This window comes from Arabidopsis lyrata, assembly GCF_000004255.2.
Source record: "Arabidopsis lyrata subsp. lyrata unplaced genomic scaffold ARALYscaffold_5, whole genome shotgun sequence".
Lineage (NCBI taxonomy): Eukaryota > Viridiplantae > Streptophyta > Magnoliopsida > Brassicales > Brassicaceae > Arabidopsis > Arabidopsis lyrata.
Window position 1 is genome coordinate 20,164,628 of NW_003302551.1, and position 19,503 is coordinate 20,184,130.

At 35.2% G+C, this 19,503-nt stretch overlaps 5 protein-coding genes across 8 annotated transcripts; 2 read left to right on the top strand and 3 right to left on the bottom strand.

The window, feature by feature from the left end:
• Positions 1-5,019: 5,019 nt before the first annotated feature.
• Positions 5,020-6,122, bottom strand: LOC9314438. Its single transcript, XM_021025919.1, has 3 exons — positions 5,594-6,122; positions 5,338-5,484; positions 5,020-5,253 (listed from the first exon to the last, which is right to left on the bottom strand). Exons 1-3 carry the CDS (start codon positions 5,867-5,869, stop codon positions 5,110-5,112), a joined length of 567 nt encoding a protein of 188 aa, XP_020881578.1. The 5' UTR covers positions 5,870-6,122; the 3' UTR covers positions 5,020-5,109.
• Positions 6,123-6,148: 26 nt separating this feature from the next.
• On the bottom strand, positions 6,149-7,433 carry LOC9314439 (putative methyltransferase DDB_G0268948). Its single transcript, XM_021025916.1, has 3 exons — positions 7,240-7,433; positions 6,420-7,046; positions 6,149-6,336 (listed from the first exon to the last, which is right to left on the bottom strand). The coding sequence occupies exons 1-2, from the start codon at positions 7,396-7,398 to the stop codon at positions 6,420-6,422; spliced, it is 786 nt and encodes a 261-aa protein (XP_020881575.1). The 5' UTR covers positions 7,399-7,433; the 3' UTR covers positions 6,149-6,336.
• Positions 7,434-10,039: 2,606 nt separating this feature from the next.
• LOC9314440 ((+)-neomenthol dehydrogenase) lies at positions 10,040-11,700 on the top strand. Of its 3 annotated transcripts, none has more exons than XM_021025913.1 (5): positions 10,040-10,214; positions 10,308-10,560; positions 10,727-10,792; positions 10,906-11,070; positions 11,167-11,700. In XM_021025913.1, exons 1-5 carry the CDS (start codon positions 10,195-10,197, stop codon positions 11,548-11,550), a joined length of 888 nt encoding a protein of 295 aa, XP_020881572.1. In that variant the 5' UTR covers positions 10,040-10,194; the 3' UTR covers positions 11,551-11,700. The 3 variants fall into 3 exon arrangements, with proteins under 3 accessions (XP_020881572.1, XP_020881571.1, XP_002876599.1); XM_002876553.2 differs by having other exon boundaries at positions 10,064-10,214; positions 10,906-11,076; positions 11,170-11,700; XM_021025912.1 differs by having other exon boundaries at positions 10,043-10,560; positions 10,906-11,076; positions 11,170-11,700.
• Positions 11,701-11,940: 240 nt separating this feature from the next.
• Positions 11,941-13,160, bottom strand: LOC9312668 (LIM domain-containing protein PLIM2c). The gene is made up of 4 exons (XM_021025918.1): positions 12,867-13,160; positions 12,680-12,779; positions 12,550-12,578; positions 11,941-12,468 (listed from the first exon to the last, which is right to left on the bottom strand). The coding sequence occupies exons 1-4, from the start codon at positions 13,002-13,004 to the stop codon at positions 12,091-12,093; spliced, it is 645 nt and encodes a 214-aa protein (XP_020881577.1). The 5' UTR covers positions 13,005-13,160; the 3' UTR covers positions 11,941-12,090.
• Positions 13,161-14,815: 1,655 nt separating this feature from the next.
• LOC9314441 (DEAD-box ATP-dependent RNA helicase 12) lies at positions 14,816-18,192 on the top strand. Of its 2 annotated transcripts, none has more exons than XM_021025904.1 (10): positions 14,816-15,486; positions 15,650-15,710; positions 15,825-16,059; positions 16,209-16,447; positions 16,823-17,074; positions 17,164-17,344; positions 17,429-17,517; positions 17,597-17,670; positions 17,757-17,895; positions 17,968-18,192. In XM_021025904.1, the coding sequence occupies exons 1-9, from the start codon at positions 15,212-15,214 to the stop codon at positions 17,833-17,835; spliced, it is 1,485 nt and encodes a 494-aa protein (XP_020881563.1). In that variant the 5' UTR covers positions 14,816-15,211; the 3' UTR covers positions 17,836-17,895; positions 17,968-18,192. The 2 variants fall into 2 exon arrangements, with proteins under 2 accessions (XP_020881563.1, XP_020881562.1); XM_021025903.1 differs by having other exon boundaries at positions 14,817-15,486; positions 17,985-18,192.
• The last annotated feature ends 1,311 nt before the right edge of the window (positions 18,193-19,503 follow it).

The window sequence follows — 19,503 nt, forward strand, 5'->3', positions numbered from 1 at the left end:
TTGTTTTTGTCAGCATACTTTGTGGAATAAAAGCTCCATTTGATAATGAATCAATTATTTATTATAGTGCGATCTATCAACTATAATACTTGCGTGTAAAATATTCTGACACTGAAAATAATTATAGTTAATCACTATATATAATCGATTCATCGTATTTGTAACTAGGTTTGCAAATTAATTTATCTATTTCTTACAGTCTAATTTGCTACCGAAGTAATTAAATCGACGTATCATCTAGCCATCCAAACTTAATCAATTCGTATATCAACCATATAAGATTTTTTTTTTTTTTATTAGTTGTGAAATTTGGAACTGAACTCTAGACGTCTGGATGGTTAGAGACTAAAACGGATAATTTAATTCCCTCCAAAATAATGTTTTAATCCTAGTGTTTCTGGAACTTCCATCGTTCTAAAATACGACCAGACATAAGATTTAAAAAACCAGAAATTTTGGGTAAGAAAGCACATTGCAAAGTCCGTTGACTTAATCTAAAGAGTAAGTCACCCGACAGGAGCCACTCTCAAGTGTTCCTAACAAGTGACAACGAATTTAATAGTGTTTTTACATATATGACAAATGGAAATGATAGGATATGGTGTGGATTTCCATTTTGATAGGATATGATGGGGATTTCCATTTTGATTCCGATCGAGCCTTCGAAAAATATTACATATTCCCTTTGTTTCACAAAAAGTGTCATTCTACACTTTTACACACATATTAAGAAACTATTAAAATTTCTATTATACCTTTTATTAAAACACTAAACAAAATTCTCTCTTATTAATACATTAATGAAATAAGGTTAAAATTAGATTTTTACTCAAAATTTTGCATTGAAAATACAAAATGTCACTATTTGTGAAACAAAAATAAAATCTTAAAATGACATTCTTTGTAAAACGGAGGGAGTATTTTAAAAAGACAGTGGCTGGGAAACCTACTACAGTATTCGATAAAGACAGTGAAATCAAGACAAAAGCCTCGCTGTTACATTGGGAAATTTTGAACAATTACAATTATGTTAAGATTATGAAATCTCCCATTTGCCAACATATGTTTCCACTTAATGACCTAAACATTGGTATTAGCTTTTAAATATACCAAGTTAGTTAATAGATATTATCAAAAATGAAATTCTTCATTTAAAAAAAAATCTTATGGTTAATTTGCTAACATATTTTCCCACTATAATTGAGCCAATTCAACTGGCGGAGAACAATATTCAATGCGTAAAAGAAAAATTATTTGCCATAGGGTAAATGCTAATTATTTGAATTGAGATTATATGTCAGCATCGTTTTTCATGTTTAAGCGTATAAATTAGTACATCTTATTGTTGCTTAGTCACTTCATAATCTTATCAATTGTTCGAAAGAAAGTTAGGTGAATGGATTTATTAGTAATTATTGGACGAAAATTTGTGCCTGACGTTGCATATATATCCGAAAAGCTCTACATTAAAAGAAGTTGACCTATAAATACCTATAGCAAGTCTTTAGATACTAAATTTCCATGAACTTCCACATATCTACTATATATCTTGTGATTCTCGTTTGCATCTCTGTCAGATAATGCAGAGTCATGTGCGTGACATGATACTCGGTGACCTCATAACACATCTTACCAACCTTTCATTAAATGAAAAAATGATTATTGATACTTAATTTTTTTGGTCCTGATCGATCTAGTAATTGTTGGAAATTTGGAATGCAGTGTACTTAATGGTCTATCATTTGGAAAAATGGAAAGAAACAACAGTTGTATCGTATCACAAGATAAACTTGGACATATCTTGATTAAGTCAATGACCCGCTCCACAAAAAGATCATATCTTGTAGTATACCATATTACCCTAAAGGAGAGCTGCAAATTGTTTTGGCAAATCCCACAAACCAGGATAAAACTGAGAAAGACAATTTTGTTTTGTAAACAATTGATGATAGGATCAACCACAGCTTGTTTGAAACATTTTTATTTGTGGTTTCGATGATCATTTATTATTAATTTAAAATATTTTCTTCTCTTTTCTTTCATAAAATTTTGGAGATCCTTGACATGCATATATTTATCACAAAAATGATCAAAAAGGGATATCGTCTATAACTCGTTCATATATTCACACTATCCAAGTTAAACATGGATACGACAAAACAGTGAGTGGTACATATACATGTCAAGGTTGACTCTTCGTTCTTTTATTTTAGCAGGTCAAGAAAACAATAATGAGGAAAGAATATATCTATGAAATGTTATCTATGAAATATATCTATAAAAAATCACCCTCACCTAAAAAAAAGTATATGGCCTTTCAGGTTCTTGGAGTTTGTGATTTTTGGTCGAGTTTGAAATAGAAGGTGTTTAGATAAACTAATTTGCTGGTCTTATATATGATGTTGTTAGCTAAGATAAAATAATAGCCACAAACATGATTTTGTTATTGGATTAGCTAGATACTTTCATCTCCATTACCAAATCTATAAATATCAAATGCCAAAATCTGTAAGCAAATTTTCAAAGAATGGCATCAAAAATTTCCAAACACATGAATCATCATTTCCGAACTAAAATAGGGAAAAAGATACAAGCTATTTAGTCGGTCAGTGTTCTTCAAGCTTTGAAAGTGAGAGGTTACCATATTTTCCTAGCGCCACCTGATGATACCGTCGAACTAGGAGTGCTAGGTGATACGGTAAGCGAAGTATGGCCTTGTGCAAGCCTTTTAGATTGAGGATACCCGAAGCAGCGAGGATACTGTAGGTGTTGCTTAACCAAAGGGCTACAAAAGCGGAAGAGCAGATGTTTTCATCTTTCTTGTGTTGAACACTGTTTTGGGCTCGAATGATTTGCAGTTTTAGCCCTTCCCCATGAATGTGTATAGATGTTTGTGTTTTGTAACCAACTCATGATATGGTAGGAATAGGATTCACCTAGGCCCAGTGGCGGAGCCAGAGAATTTCATTACTTTAGGTACTATTTTTGGCTTTTAAATATTAATAAAACATAACGGAGAATAACATCATGTAGTATTGTCACAAACCCCATAACTTATATATGATTTTACATAAAAATAGATAAAATTTTAAAGAAATATTTAAATCTTTGTATGAGATATGAGTACTGTAGTCTCAATAACTATTTCCTAATTTTGTTTTTTATACAAAAGGTATAAAATATAAATATTTTTGTTTATCAAGATGTATAAGAATGAAAAAAAAATTAATATGTAAAACAGATAAAAATTATGTATTAAAACTTAAAAAGACTAAAGAGACACATAAATAAGAACAATTAAATAAAGAAAATTTGTAAGAGGGGGTCAAAAGGAGTAGTTTAACGTGAGCCAAAGGGGTCAACTGAGAAGAATCAAGCCAAAATAAGCCATTATGTACCATTTAAATAAGCATGCAAACAAGAATTCTTAAATGTCATGGGGGTCAACTGACCCCCTTGGTTATGAGTTGGCTCCGCCCCTGCCTAGGCCTTGTTTCGAATATTCGTATATATGGCGATTTTTTCAAATATATAGTTGATCACTCTTTGTAGTGATGAAAATTTCTTCTTCTATTAGTTTTTCATAATTCTTTGGAGATTAGTCTTGAAGTATATAACTTTTGTCATGTGATTTTATCACAAAATTGATCAAAAGGTTGTTGCCTATTGCTTTATAATAGTAAGAAGCTTGAAGAGGAAGTAACCAAATAATGCCCTAATTTTGACACGTTCTAAATAATATATATAGTTCCAGGGGATAAATATGCAAGAGTTAGTGGGATGTTATTGGACATTCTTTTCTGGGCACTGGACAATCCTGACAAGTATGGTAAGGACCCAAATTTGGTGGTAATCTCAAAGAACATCAAAGAAGAAACAGACTTCGTCACTACTCTCGAAGCTTTGGAAGGGAGACATTTCAATGTTTTCTTAGCACTGCCTGATAAAGTCCAACCAGGAGTGCTACGTCCTCGTGTAAACGCAGTATGGCTTTGGAGTAGCCTATCATTTGGAGGAAAGTCTATCGACCAAACTCCAATCTCACAACGTCTTAAGCTCTGTTTTGGTTCCTAATGATTTGCAGTTTTATTCCTTTCCCATCAATGGATATATAAGCTCTTTTCTTCAGTGTCTCAAACTTTATGATATATGTAAATTATATCTCTTAAATCAAATCAAAGTTTGCTCACGTCTATATCTATCTGTTTCGTATATCCACTTTAGGGATGTTGTATGATTCAGCAACAAGAAAACTAATGAGCTTTAATTGAGTTTTACTTGGTTTGCTCTGTAGATGTTGTCAGGAACTCAATATTAAAAGATGTATATATAATTAGAGAGTACTAGTTAAGGAATTTTATGAGACATTTGAAAGTTGTTGCTGAATTGAGTCTCCGAGCATTTTAGCCAGGATATGTTCATCAGAAACCTTGCGATGAACTGTCCAGGTGGATACATTTTGAGCAGCAGCCAGTGCCTGCCCATTAAAAGATGACCTGTATGTGAGATTGTTGTGGCACAAGAACAGAGCTCACTATCAATGTTTCTTTTGTAAGGTGCATTAAATCTGAGCCTTTATAATTTTCCCCACTCTGTTTCTAACTTGCTTAATTGTGTTATTACAGACATCAGACACACTTATACAAGTCACCATTTTCAGAAGATCCTATTTGTGTCCTTAATGCAAACACTGGTGTGACTATACTTCCACAAGATAGAGGATTCAATCGAGAACCGTGATGAGGCCATCTTCTAAGCAATATTCGCCTGAGAGGTAAACCCAGTTCCTGAATGCTTTTACAGAGATCTATTCCTCCAACACAAACAGCATTCATTCCTGTATCTATGTCAAACAACTGCAGTTGATTCCTTCAGAGATCTCAGCTTGTCAGCTTGTCTTACTCTGCTAAATGGGGATGCAAATGTCTTCTTAAAAGGCGGTTGATATGTAGAATTGTATAATATGATTAAAGACATATGAAAGTAAGTGATGCTTATAAATATATCTCAAGACTAATCTGTATACAGAATCTTGTTTTATTGAATAGAAGAATGTAAAAAGAATCAACAAAAGCTCTGATTTTAAGATCTCTGAGCATGTCAAAAAGCTTAAAGCTTTGAGATGAGAGAATGGTAAAAAGTAGCACGAGATAGGTAAGTGACTTTCATGGTCTCCTTGATCTTGAACTCAACAGTCACCACCGACAGATTCCTCCCAGTCCTCACCACCGATCCCTCCACAACCAATTCACTCTGCAAAATCTCACACAATTAAGCTTCTCTGATTTGAAGATCAGAGTCTTGAGAGACAAGAATGAATGTTTGGTGGTGGCTTACCGAAATAGAAGCAGAAGAGAGATAAGACATACTCAATTCACCAAGGAACAGCTGTTTGTCTTCAGACACAACAGTTTTCACACAAGCCATCGCTACTCTCTCTGCAATTGATGCCACTGCTCCTCCATGTAACCCATTAAAGAAATTCTGATTTCACAACACAACCAATCAATTTTACAAATCAAAGATCGAAACTTTACGAAACCCATTTGATCTAATTGCAAAAAATAAACAGAGAGATGGAGGAGATGATTACGGCTATGCCTGGCGTGACGATGACGGAGCACGAGACACGGCCGCGTGAGATGGAGAGAGCTCTGGTGTTGCTTTGAAATAAGACAGAGAAAGAATCGAAAGAGGTGAAATCGTTGCAAGAGGAGTCTGGGGAAATAGCTTTGAAGAAATCAGCAACCATTAATACGTAATTTGGATCGATTTCTTTGGATACAGCCGTCGTCTCTGACGAGATCGGAGAAGACGACATTGTGGTGTCGTCTGGGCACCCAGTTTCACGGAATTTTTCCCAATTCATTTTTTAACCTAATCTGAATTTTTTTCAAAATTGAATTTTTTTTTTTGTAAAATGTTGACTTTTCTCTCTTTTGTAATTAATTTTTTTCTATTTTTAGAAAGTAAAAAACAGTAAGAAAATTTTTAGGTGAAGTGTACAAAAAACTACAGCCACATTTTTAAAAAAATGCCGATCTATTAGTTTATTCACTATTTTAAAATTTTGAATTAGAAAATATATTCAATTGGATTTATAAAATTTTGTTTTTTTGAGAAAGTGTAACTAATGAAAATAAATTGGTGAAAAAAAAATATGAGCATCTTATTGCTTATACATTATACATCCTGATATAACCCTTTTATTTATCAGATTTATTCATATATAATATGTTTTATTTTACAGTGATATAAATATATTAGTTTAAACAGAATTGAAAAAGTTCAAACATTCTTGACTTGTTTGTAAATCCACTAGGTTGCTCTCGAAACCTGTTAAACATATGAGTTCAAAGTTTCATATCGGTGTGTATAATAATAAATAAGTAGTTAACATCACAAAGGTATATAATTACCTAAAGTTTCCCAGCAAGCATGTATGCTTTGTAGAAAACATTCTTGACTTGTTTGTCATCACCCCAAGCTTCCTTAAACTCATCAATCATACAAGAAGTTAAAAGATCTTCCCCTTGCTCCTTTGCCTTCACTAGAGGCTGCCATGATTTTAAAAACCCTAAAAATCCATTAAGCGAAAGCTTGTGTGGAATCTCAAGAGCTTTAGGCCTTCCTTGAGTCCCCATTCTTATGTTTTTAAAAGGAAACTCTATTGTTCTATAACCATCAAACGCCAAATTCATAGTCGGGTTTCTGAACGGTAATGTTGAATCCACCAGACGTTTCATGATGGAATCAACCTTTGGGGTGATGATGAGATCGTTGTAAACCCAAACTGCGATGATACCACCTTGTTTACGAAGAACACGTTTCACTATGGGGTAGAATCTCTTAAGGTCAAAGTAGTGAAGAGCTTGAGCAGCTATTATGATATCTATGGAGTTTTCTCCACCGAGTAGAGTCACTAGATCGTCGTCGGACATTGATGATGGAGTGTGATGGTAAGTGACTTTTGGGTGCTTCATTGCACGTTGGAGTTGTGATTCATTTATATCAGTTGCCACCACTTTCTCGTAGTACTCAGCGACCTAATTACATAATATATAGTTGACTCATGATTAGTTCATTGAGGCATCACATACAAATTATATATTGTGGTTTAAAGAGTTTTTGAGGAAATGATATGTATCAAAAAGTTCGAAATAAGACTCTATATTCATTTGTCGATTATAATTTTCTAAGTCGTCTAAAAACTATTGTTTTTATAGAAAGAAAACAAACCCCAATAGCAGCCTGACCGTTGCCGGTCCCAACATCCCAAGCCACCTTATGGTTGCTGGTTCGACCAGCCAACACTTTGTACCATAATGTAGGATATTTCGGCCTTGCGTTCAAGTACTCATCAGCTTGCTTTCCCGACAAAGCAACCAATTGAGCCATTTTTCTCTTGTTTCTTTTGGTTAATAGATTGCAATTTTGCTTCATAATTAATATTATTTATAGTTTCGAAAATCTGGAAAAGAAAAAACGCGAATCTCATACCTTACTCAACTAGATTAGGTCTTAAGTCTATTTATTCTTTGAAGATAAGGATGCTAGAAAAGATGATATAGAATTTACAGAAATATAACGTCTAACATCGCATTTATGCTGCAATCCACTATAAAAGAACATGTTTATTATTATTCCTCACCGAATTGAAATAACAATTATCGCATAGGTTAACTACGTTATAGATTTGTCCGCATTAAGGAAAATGGATTAGAAGAAAAAAAAAAAGGAATGGGTGATAAATCACACCAAACTTAAGGTAACACAATAATACATCGGTTTTTATATGTATAGTAAGATATGCATATTTTGATTATGATAAATTCAGATGTTCTCTTTTTATCTGGTTAACTTTCTTTTAGATTCACCTTTACTGATTTACATCAACTTTATACAGTATCACATCAAACATATGTATACTGACAGTATATGTACATCAAACAAATGTTCTCTTTTTTTCTTCATGATGTCATAATGGTTGAGAAAATTGCAGAACAAAAACTATTATTACAATTATGTTTTATACGCCTATTAAAGAAGATGATCAAACCCTAACACTCTCTACAAAAAGAACAAAGTTAGAACCACAATAAAATCCTCTGCCCAGAGAAACTAAAATTGAATTAATGGAGAACAGAGGAGGCAACGTGACGTGACGGTTAAGTAACTAAAATAAAATTAAGTTTAATTAATTTTTGATGGTTTAGTAATTGACAAATAAACCCAGAAGTGAAAAAAAGGAAACAACACATGAGTTTGAAAAAAAAAGGAAATTTGAATCCCAAACACATGTGAAAAAAGGAAACAACAGAAAAAAGGAAACTTGAACCCTAAACAAATGAGTTTATAAAGAGTCTCATCGTTTTAGTATCATCGATCATCCAAACAAACCAGAGAAACAAGAAACAGAGAGAGAGAGAGAGAGAGAGAGAGAGAGTTATATAGTGAGAAATAGTCTCATCGTTATACTCTCAACACTTATAAACCCTAATTTTGCTCTCTCTCTTTATCTTTGATCAATTCTTCACAACTTCTTCGTCTTGGCGCTGATCTTTGATCCAGATGCGGAATTTTTGTCTTTAGGTTTCGAGAGAAGGACTTAGCGTGTTCAAATCATCATGATGCGGGATGCAACAGAGCAGTTTTGAGGAATCGAGACTACATGTGGATTGCTTCGCCAATTGCAGGTTTTTTCTTGAATTCACATCTTCGCGGCTGAGGGAGGATGAAGAAGATAGAAAATCAGAGTTTGGTATGGCCTAGGCAATGGGCTTCGCTGTCTCGGCCCATCTCCAGGTATGACTTTCTTAAATTTGTTTTTTTTTTTATATTTAATAAAGATTTTGATTTTTCACTTTGATTTTATGATTTCAAACTAAATTTTAAAAACTAAAAAACTAAAAATAAACTTAATAACTAAAAACAAAACTAAGTGTTAAATTGAAAAACGTTGATAAACAAGTTCGACTTAGCATCCCGTCCTTTTGGTCCGTAAGTCTTGAGGTATCATAAGTTTAACATGTTTTCACGTAATGAAAATTTAACACTTAGTTATGTTTTAAAAAATTTTAAAATAATATTTTAAGTAAAACTTTTTAAAAAACTTAATAACTAAAAATAATGTTAATAACTAAAAACAAAACTAAGTGTTAAATTTAAAAACGTTGAAAATAAGTTCGACTTAGCATCCCGTCCTTTTGGTCCGTAAGTCTTGAGGTGTCATAAGTTTAACATGTTTTCACGTAATGAAAATTTAACACTTAGTTATGTTTTATGTTTTCACGTAATAGAATTTAACATTTAGTTATGTTGTAAACGGTCTTTAAAAATTATATTTAAAGTAATTTTTTTTAAAAAAACTTAATAACTAAAAACAAAACTAAGTGTTAAATTTAAAAACGTTGAAAACAAGTTCGACTTAGCATCCCGTCCTTTTGATATGTAAATCTAGAGATGTCATAAATTTAACATGTTTTCACGTATAATAAAAATTTAACATTTAGTTACATCAACTTTATACAATATCACATCAAACATATGTATACTGACGGTATGTATAATACTGTATATGTACATCAGACAAATGTATTACTTTCCCCTTTTTAAATTTTTCCTAGAGGATATACTAAAGGTAACAAAGTTTATGTCAAGAATGTTTAAGACTAGATAATTTATCTGTGTGATGACTGATGAGTTTCATGTCCTGCATGTGAGGTTATTGTTTCTCCAAAGATTATAGAAATGTGATATATATATATATATATATATATATATATATATATATATATATATATATATCTTCTACTTTCTCAAAAGATTAGTTTTGTTGCCATTTTTTAAAGAGATCCAAAAAAAGTATTTTATTCACTGTCACCGCGCCTATATTAGCTAGTTATCTCAAATAGGCATCAAGAAAAAAAGAGCTGTAAATAATGAAAATCTACGTCACATGTAAATATACTAAACGTGTTCAACTTTAAATAAGACAAGATGAAAAAAAACGGCGTCGGATTAGAAGTCTAATCTCCCAAGAACATCAATTTGTGAGCTACGTGGCTTGGTTGGCCTCCACACTCGTCGTATGGTTTCTGTGCATTCACTGCATGCGCATAAGAAGAAAAAAAAAAAGAAACGCCAATTATTGATACTCTTTGCCTGAAACCCAAAAGAAAAATAGGTTCGAAAATGGCAGAGGAAACTCCAAGGTATGTCTCAAATCTTCTCTTACTTCTTGATTTAGTCTGTAATTTTAGTGAGTTTGGTTCTGATTTTCTCAGATTTTTTAATGGTTTTTGTAGATATGCTGTAGTTACTGGAGCAAACAGAGGGATTGGATTTGAGATATGCAGACAATTAGCTAGTCAGGGGATTAGAGTTGTTTTGACATCTAGAGATGAGAAAAGAGGACTTGAAGCTGTTGAGACACTGAAGAAAGAGCTTCAGATTTCTGATCAAAGCCTTGTTTTTCATCAGCTTGATGTCTCTGATCCTGCTAGTAGCACATCTCTTGCTGAGTTTGTGAAAACCCTATTTGGGAAACTCGATATCTTGGTAAGATTAGTGAACTCTCTTTGATCAGTTTACGTCTTAATCTGCTCCTAGCTAGTAGACGAGTGATTAAGCAGGGACATAATGGAGCCGTACCTTTAGGTTTGTCTAGTTTCTGAACTGTACCATTTTTGTGTAATGTTGAATGATATTTTTGATTGCTTTACAGGTCAATAATGCAGGGGTTGGTGGTATAATCACTGATGCTGATGCTCTAAGAGCTGGGGCAGGGAAAGTATGATAGTCTTTGTGTTTATATATTTTGCAATCAATTACTTTCATGATATTATTTTGGTATTGATGATCTTTGTGAAGTTGAATGGTTTCTTCTTATATTTGATATGGCAGGAAGGTTTCAAGTGGGATGAAATCATCACGGAGACTTATGAGTTAGCTGAAGAATGCATCAAGATTAACTATTATGGACCAAAGAGAATGTGTGAGGCGTTTATTCCTCTTTTGAAGTTATCTGATTCACCAAGAATCGTCAATGTATCATCCTCCATGGGTCTACTAAAGGTAAGTAAAAAAGAATAGATATCAAGAAAGCTTGAGAGATGTATTGTTGGCTAAGAAACACTATTTACGTTACAATTGATTATTGTTTACCAGAATGTACTAAACGAATGGGCAAAAGGAATCCTGAGCGATGCAGAGAATCTCACGGATGAAAGAATCGACCAAGTGATCAACCAACTTCTCAATGATTTCAAAGAAGGTACAGTTAAGGAAAAAAATTGGGCTAAATTTATGTCAGCTTATGTGGTTTCGAAGGCCAGTTTGAATGGTTACACGAGGATCTTGGCGAAGAAACATCCCGAGTTTCGCGTAAACGCGGTGTGTCCTGGATTTGTTAAGACAGATATGAACTTCAAGACTGGAGTTTTGTCTGTGGAAGAAGGAGCATCAAGTCCTGTGAGGTTGGCTTTGCTTCCGCATCAAGAAACTCCTTCTGGTTGTTTCTTTAGCCGCAAGCAAGTTTCAGAATTCTGAATTTTCTGTGTGAGAATTATAGTTTGAATGTAGAACATAAACTCTTACATAAACAAAAACTTTATAGTGTTTGCTTTGCTCTGCCGCTGAGTGTGTTGAGTGTTACAAAACCTTTCAAATTCAATTATGCAGACGTTTTCGCTTTTGTAATTGCATTTTTGAGCATTCAAAAACTGAACTTCCTAGATGCTAACCAAAATGTGAAACTTCCCAAGTAGGCTGATTCTGTTCTAAGTTCAAGTTGTAAAAAGATACGATTTAATGGATTTTACAGCAAGAGTTGTGCTTCTACTGTTTCTTTTTTCGGGTTTGAAGCACTTAAGAGTGAACAAGTCCACAGAGGCTAAGCTAGTTATTATATGGCGTCTAAACATTACTCATAAACTTGAATAAAATCACTTTACAAAATTATAGAATAATATGCAGTTCCATAAAAAGAAACAAAACAAAATTTGAGTCTACTTCATTGCAGTACTTAAAAAATATGTGCTCTTTAACAATTTATGATTATATATTTCACAAAGGAACTCCTGGATTTACTTAGGACGACTCATGTTCTTCACCTGCTGCATCAGAAGTGTCTTCTTCTGTAGGGTTTGCTTCATTTTCTTTGGGTTCGGTTTTGTCTTCCTCAGCCGCTGTGCGACGGTGGTTAGCCGCAGCTTGGAGAACATGATTGTAATTACCTTTCTCAAGGAAAAGCTGACTGAAATGGACCTTACAGTAGAGGATACCATCGAGAGCAGCATATGAAGAATGTGTTAATGGACAACCACTATGTGCACATCTGAAGCAAGTCTTGTGGTAAGATTCTCCTTCCATTGTCATTTTCTCTAGAGGATAAACTGTTTTCTTACAAGCTGCACATTTGTCTTGTGTTCCGCTAAAGAACGAAGATAACCTGTTTGGAGCCCTCGTCTTTGCAGATGATCACACCAAGAAATCAGATTAGAAAACAAAAAGAGAAAACAGAGGAATGTTGATGAATTATGTGCATACCGTTTCATTCGATTTCTCGGTCTTTCCTGCTGTAAAAGATCAAGAAGAGAAAGTAGCCAAGATTGTTAGCTTTTTTCAACAGATGTTAATAAAAGAACAGAGCTAAAAAAACAGAGGATTTTTTAGCAACCTGTTTGGAAATTTTTGCTGAAATTTCCAGATTCTTTGAAGAGCTGTTCAAAATGGGTCTTGCAATACAAAACTCCATCCATGGATGAGTAGTTACATATCTGCAAAGGAGAAGAAAGATTTTCTCTTTGTATTTTTCATAGAAACAAAGGTACAATGGAGGAAAAAAGAAGAAGATAGATAGATACCACGAGAGTGCCATTGCAATGGCTGCACCTGAAGCATGACTTGTGATAAGGCATTCCTTCCAATGTCATCAAGTCCATAACGTATACCGTCTTGTCACACGCCTTGCATTTGTCTAGTGTCCCTGTAAACGCCGCCATTGTTATCTCTTCTTCTTCTTCTTTCAAATCACGAAAGAGATGGATCAAAGTTTTTGTTGTCGTTCGTTTAGACACGAATGTTTTTCCCCATCTATGAGCTCTCTGCCTTTTTATTATATCAAAATCTAGGATTGAGATTTTAAGGGGTAATATTTTCTACTAATGGTTGAGATTCGAATGAGGAGAGCCCTTAAAATGTTTAATCATCTATATTCTATAATCTAATTCTGGCTATCATCAAAAACCAAAACACTATTACCCCCGATTAGGTGCAAAGCTTATATATAGCTAGCTACCCCCGTGTTTTAGGAAACTCACCACTATCTCTGAATCAACTTCCAACTCCAATCTCGTGATACGCTTCTCCCAAGCTATATATAACCCGTAATACACACCCCATAACTCCGCTAAAGGTGCCGAGCATATACCAATGTTCAAAGCGAATCCACCTCCCCAACTCCCATTTCCGTCTCGCAGCACTCCTCCTGCCGTGGCCAGGCCTGGATTGCCACGGGAAGCTCCGTCGGTATTAAGTTTCATCCAACCTTCACCCGGCGGTACCCATTGGATCAGCCTCTCCTCCCGTGCTACCTGACTAGTACCTTCCAACACACGCAAGCTTGCTGTGTATACTTCTTTGGTTTGGTCCTTAAGAAAACGCACTCTATCCCTACATTTCCAATCAGCACCAAAGACATTCCCGCAACGCCATTTCCAAGCCCACCAAATTCCCATAGCAAACATCGTCGACCATGGACCACCCTCCGTATCCGCATCATTACCCAAATTACTATAGAGCCATTCAAGCACAGACTGCGCAGTAAAACGCTGGATTCTTTGTACAGCCACTGTTCTCCTCCAAATCCCCATCATAGCTTCACAATCCCGCAGGATATGCAATATAGTTTCATCACCACTCTTACAGACCGAACAGAGACTTGTGTCACTCAAGTGGCGTCGGTGTCTCTCAGCATTTGTCATGATCACCTGGTGTACCACCAACCAAATGAAAGCACGCACACGTTCCGGTGCCACCACTCGCCACACACGATCAAAGAATTTACCCATGTTCTGTTTTGGTGAGCTGTCGCGGGCAAGAAAGGAGTAGGCTGATTTGACCGTAAACTCACCATTGACACTCTCCCCCCATGAGTATCGATCCCTAGCTCCCGTAACATTATCCACAACCATCGATGCAAGCCGCAAATTAACACTCTCCGAAGTGAACTGCTTCACATGAGCAAAATCCCACCCGTAACCATTCCGCCATAAGGCATTGACCCTGACCTCTTTAAAACTTGCAGGTAGATCCCGGTTTGCCAAACCACACTACATTACAAGACTGCCTTTTAACCACATCTTTAACCTTTTTTTTTTTTTTTTAACATCTTTGGATCGACAAGGCCCGATCCATAGCCAATCCCTACTACGCGGGGTAACGCGATTTAGTGGAGTCGAACTCCGGTGAGGAAGGCGGAGTCAAATGGACTTAACCATTTGACTAAAAGCACATCCCCACCACATCTTTAACCTATCAGTTCATAATTATAAGCATAATTTGTTATATTAGATAATCATTAATCAAAACTAGATGAAATTATTGAAAAGGGCAAAGAATCAGGGGGTCTAAATTGACAAAACAATAGAACATTGGGGTGAATTATCCACAAAAAGGGTGAACTTGAAAGAAAAGGAAACTATGGGTTTATACGATAAATAACATAAAAGATTAAGGGTCATTTATTTATTTAAATAAAGATAAAGGGGCATTTCGATAAATAGTGAGTGAGTCTGAAAGAAAGAAAGAGGAGAAAATCCATTGACGCCCTAACAAAAAAAGACGCCGGCGAGTGTGTGTATATTCATTCGTCACTTTCTCTAGTTTCCTCTAACCGAACGAACCACTCTCAAATTTTCCCGAGAAAACTTTTTCTGATTGTTTCTTTTCTTCTTCAGATTGTGATAATTCCAATCGGAACTCTCGATTCGCTTTCTTCTCCAGTTTTTCTGGCAGACCGGTTTTGTGGTTTTATTTGAACATTCCCGATCTTGCCCTGAGTTCCACGATCAGTTTCTTTAAACCCTAGGTTTTCAACGAGCATTCTCTTTCTCTCTTTCGTTCTATTCTTTGTAGTTTTTGTAAAAGGTATTTTCGGTAGATTTAGGGTTTGTCTGTCTCTAGTTTTCGAGATCGAGAGAGATTTGTCATGAATAACAGAGGAAGATATCCACCGGGTGTTGGAACCGGACGTGGTGCGCCGCCCAATCCAGATTATCAGTCTTATCGTCAGCAACAACCTCAAGATCAGCAGTATGTTCAACGCGGTTATTCGCAGAACCCTCAGCAGATGCAACTGCAGCAACAACATCATCAACAGCAACAGCAGCAACAGTGGTCAAGACGCTCTCAGCTTCCTGGAAACGCTAGTAACGCTAACGAGGTTCAAAAGACGTCTCAGCCCGAAGCTAGCAGCGATGCTAAGTAAGTTTCTTGTTCCTGAATACGTTTTGTTGCAAACCATGGAGTAGCGATGTTATGAATGATTTGGTTTGCAGTGAGTAATGATTTGTGCTGTGTAATGTGATTTGATTTGAGGTTAAGTTATATCTCTTTTGAGTGCTCATGGATTCTCTGTTATTCTCAGTGGTCAAGACTGGAAGGCAACGTTAAGGCTCCCACCTCCTGATACTCGTTATCAGACAGCGGTATGGCTTCTTTCTTCCGAGTTTTTCTTTATAGGAACTAGGAATCTTGAGGATATTGGTTCTTCTTTCTTGGTAAAAACTCATGATTAACAATGTCTTCAATATTGTCTGCAGGATGTGACAGCTACGAAAGGAAATGAATTCGAAGATTACTTTCTCAAAAGAGATCTGTTAAAGGGAATATATGAGAAGGGTTTTGAGAAGCCATCTCCAATTCAAGAAGAGAGCATTCCAATTGCTTTAACTGGTAGTGATATTCTTGCTAGAGCCAAAAACGGTACAGGAAAGACTGGTGCCTTCTGCATTCCAGTCCTCGAGAAAATTGATCCATCTAACAACGTTATTCAAGGTATGCTGTCCGTTTTCCTTGTTGAATTGATAAGTGATCAGTCATCTAGAGTGAAACCAATGTGGGTTCTTTCTTTTATTTGTGAAAAAATAGTTGCTGACTGTTTGTGTTTGTCTTTGCACCACTTGTTGTTCTTTCTTCTTATGCAGCCATGATTCTAGTTCCAACACGAGAGCTGGCCCTTCAGACATCACAAGTTTGCAAGGAGCTTTCCAAATATCTGAATATCCAGGTTATGGTTACCACTGGCGGTACCAGTCTGAGAGATGATATTATGCGATTACATCAACCTGTGCATCTACTGGTTGGAACTCCTGGAAGAATATTGGATCTTACAAAAAAGGGTGTCTGTGTTTTGAAAGACTGTGCGATGCTTGTAATGGATGAGGTGAGCTCCTGATATCTTTTCCTAATACCTAGATCTTAACTATATTTTCGTTTTGTGATATGGCTCCTCAGGTGTATGTTACTCATGCTATATTGCTAAAATAGATGATGAACAAACTATAGGATTACTGCTAAAAGGAAATTTTCTTAATTTTTTCTAGGATTTTCTCTGTTAAAGATTCAACATAATTGATTGTGTCCTCCTCTATATATATGCATAGTTATAATTGCTCATGTTAACACTTAACGGTCATTTACCCCTTACTTTGGTGAACTTTAAAGTTCTTTCTTCTATGTTATATTTACCTGAGTTTATTATTTTTTTGTTGTGTCATAAGCTTCAAAGTTTCTGACTCCTTAAAAATGGTTTTGCCAGGCCGACAAGCTTCTATCTGCGGAATTCCAACCTTCTCTTGAGGAATTGATACAGTTTCTGCCCCAAAATCGTCAATTTTTGATGTTTTCTGCTACATTCCCTGTCACTGTGAAGGCTTTTAAGGATCGACATCTCCGGAAGCCCTACGTTATCAATCTCATGGATCAACTCACGCTTATGGGTGTCACGCAATATTATGCTTTTGTTGAAGAAAGGCAGAAGGTTCACTGCCTCAACACACTTTTCTCTAAGGTCAGATGTTTAGACACATCCCTGTAACTACAGAATTATTTGGCACTTGATTTGGCTGTTCTAAACTGGTTATGGTTTTTGAATCCCAGCTGCAAATAAATCAATCGATAATCTTTTGCAACTCTGTCAATCGCGTGGAGCTGTTGGCTAAGAAAATCACAGAACTTGGTTATTCATGCTTCTACATTCATGCGAAGATGGTTCAAGACCATAGGAACAGAGTATTCCACGAGTTCCGCAATGGTGCCTGCAGGAATCTCGTTTGCACTGGTATGCTTTGTGTTTTCTGAGAATGTACTTTGAACATTGAGCAAGTGTAGATTATGATGATGATCTATTGAAAAATGACTGCAGATCTGTTTACTCGAGGAATTGACATTCAAGCTGTGAATGTAGTGATCAACTTCGATTTTCCTAGGACTTCTGAGTCATATCTACACAGGGTAAGTCGAAACAAAACTGGTTTGTGATCTAGTTTCTTACATCACCATTTTTCTTATCTCTGTGTTGTGAAATGTTCAGGTGGGCCGATCAGGACGGTTTGGACACCTTGGGTTGGCTGTGAATTTGGTAACATACGAGGACCGTTTCAAAATGTATGTTGTTCCTTCTTTCACACTGTTCTAACCGGTTTTTCTTTTCGTCATAGTTTTCTTAGTCATTTATCATGTTTTGAAAACAGGTATCAGACTGAGCAAGAACTTGGGACTGAAATCAAACCAATTCCGTCTAATATCGATCAAGCAATCTACTGTCAGTAAACTTGTAACCGTGCATGAAACGTGTCTCCACCCGAGGAGAGATACAGGATGATTAAAATGGTAAGAGTAAGACAAACATTGTCAAAACAACATTGAAATAAAAAAAAAACTGTATTGCATCTTTAAGACCAGTGTGCCCAATATTTCAGGTGTTTCTCAAGCTCGATGGGAGGAGATGAGGCAACTAGTACTTGGCGGTTCATGTAAAGACTCGTTACTGAGTGGTTTGGTTTCTAATCTCTCTTTAAGACTTATGTTTTCTGGTTCTATGAAACCTTTTTACGTTGCACTTATTATGAGACTCTCTTTTGACTTGGTTAGTAATAAAGATAGACCGTATGACTCTCCTCTTTTTTATTTTCGTGTTGGGCTTTGTTTGGAATTATAAAGCCCATTTAGGATCTCTTTAATCTTTATCATGAAAGTTGCACTTTTTAATTTTTGCTTCCCCAAGGAATTATTTGGATTTTCCAAAATAGTTTCTTCCGCATGCTTATTATTCTCGTTTGGTTGTTAATTCACGTGGAAATGGAGTGACTATTTAGTTCGGCAAAATTTATGTTTCAATAAATTTTCATATGATCATTAAGCTATTTTCTTCCGTAATGTTTTTCTGTAACCAATCTTGTTTTTTAGTGTTGTTATCCATTGAGAATTTATAGTTTTTAAGTGTTTATTTATTAATTTGGGTTATTAAATAATTTCATGTAAATCTGAATCCTGTGGAGATCTCTCCCTAGTAGATAGATGAATAGATATGATGCATTTAACTCTTTCATGAAAATAAACATATATACACATATGTAGCAGAAAAAGAAGCATATCTATGAAAACACAAATATAAAAAAAAAATGGAAAACGAAAAATTATTAATATGAAAAATAAAGCTTTGACTTGTAACTGACCACATTTATGACATATATATAAATGGGCCCCAGTCAGTGTCTGCAAGGTCCTTACACAACAGTATCTTCTCTTTCTTTGACTCTTTGTGATCCCTAAGCCTACACATATTACGTGTCCGCTTTCTATAGGATAATTTCGTGACTCTGTAATCTTTTTTAAGTAATAGTGAAATTCGAGTTAAAAACTCAGCACAGAAACTTCGACAAAAATAACTCACAGATTAGAAAAGAAAATATATGCATAAATGGTCATGGTTCATTTATGAACAATTTTTCGTTCTTTAGTTTATAATTTCATTAAAACATGTTTGTCACATCACATTTCATTTCCTTCGGCTCCTACAACAACAAGTCACTGTCATCTCCATTACTTCCACTTCTGCTCCTTTCTTTATTAACTTGTTCAAATTTTTTTGCTAAGATAAATAACAATAAATGTTGCTCTCTGTTTATTATTTCCCGGCCAAACAGGGATGTCTCGTATTATCCGCCATAAATGCTCTTTTTTTTTTTTTTTTTTTTTTGTCAATGACCATAAATGCTCTTTTGTTTCCTGTTTCTTGCAATTTGAAACCCTGAGAATCCTAGCCCACTTCTTTACTTTGCCTTAGCTGTTTTCGACAATAAAAATTGGGGTCATATCAATCATATTTACACACCTTCAAAATTGAAGAAATGATTTTGTTACTGTTTCTATGAATCAAAAATCTCAAGCTTTGTGCTCCTAATGCTCAAACATTTTAATATTTCAATAGATATGATT

What these genes read in the sequence shown, in the direction of transcription:
- LOC9314441 (XM_021025904.1), top strand. Translation starts at nt 15,212, where the DNA reads ATGAATAACAGAGGAAGATATCCACCGGGTGTTGGAACCGGACGTGGT. An exon ending in TCAACACACTTTTCTCTAAG is followed by an intron (nt 17,075 to 17,163) that starts GTCAGATGTTTA and finishes TTTGAATCCCAG; the next exon opens with CTGCAAATAAATCAATCGAT. An exon ending in CAGGAATCTCGTTTGCACTG is followed by an intron (nt 17,345 to 17,428) that starts GTATGCTTTGTG and finishes AAATGACTGCAG; the next exon opens with ATCTGTTTACTCGAGGAATT.
- LOC9312668 (XM_021025918.1), bottom strand. Translation starts at nt 13,004, where the DNA reads ATGGCGGCGTTTACAGGGACACTAGACAAATGCAAGGCGTGTGACAAG. An exon ending in ATTGCAATGGCACTCTCGTG is followed by an intron (nt 12,780 to 12,866) that starts GTATCTATCTAT and finishes TCTCCTTTGCAG; the next exon opens with ATATGTAACTACTCATCCAT. An exon ending in CAGCAAAAATTTCCAAACAG is followed by an intron (nt 12,579 to 12,679) that starts GTTGCTAAAAAA and finishes GATCTTTTACAG; the next exon opens with CAGGAAAGACCGAGAAATCG.
- LOC9314440 (XM_021025912.1), top strand. Translation starts at nt 10,195, where the DNA reads ATGGCAGAGGAAACTCCAAGGTATGTCTCAAATCTTCTCTTACTTCTT. An exon ending in TTGGGAAACTCGATATCTTG is followed by an intron (nt 10,561 to 10,726) that starts GTAAGATTAGTG and finishes ATTGCTTTACAG; the next exon opens with GTCAATAATGCAGGGGTTGG. An exon ending in CCTCCATGGGTCTACTAAAG is followed by an intron (nt 11,077 to 11,169) that starts GTAAGTAAAAAA and finishes ATTGTTTACCAG; the next exon opens with AATGTACTAAACGAATGGGC.
- LOC9314439 (XM_021025916.1), bottom strand. Translation starts at nt 7,398, where the DNA reads ATGGCTCAATTGGTTGCTTTGTCGGGAAAGCAAGCTGATGAGTACTTG. An exon ending in ACGGTCAGGCTGCTATTGGG is followed by an intron (nt 7,047 to 7,239) that starts GTTTGTTTTCTT and finishes TTATGTAATTAG; the next exon opens with GTCGCTGAGTACTACGAGAA.
- LOC9314438 (XM_021025919.1), bottom strand. Translation starts at nt 5,869, where the DNA reads ATGAATTGGGAAAAATTCCGTGAAACTGGGTGCCCAGACGACACCACA. An exon ending in TCGTCACGCCAGGCATAGCC is followed by an intron (nt 5,485 to 5,593) that starts GTAATCATCTCC and finishes TTGTGAAATCAG; the next exon opens with AATTTCTTTAATGGGTTACA. An exon ending in TCTCTTCTGCTTCTATTTCG is followed by an intron (nt 5,254 to 5,337) that starts GTAAGCCACCAC and finishes GAGATTTTGCAG; the next exon opens with AGTGAATTGGTTGTGGAGGG.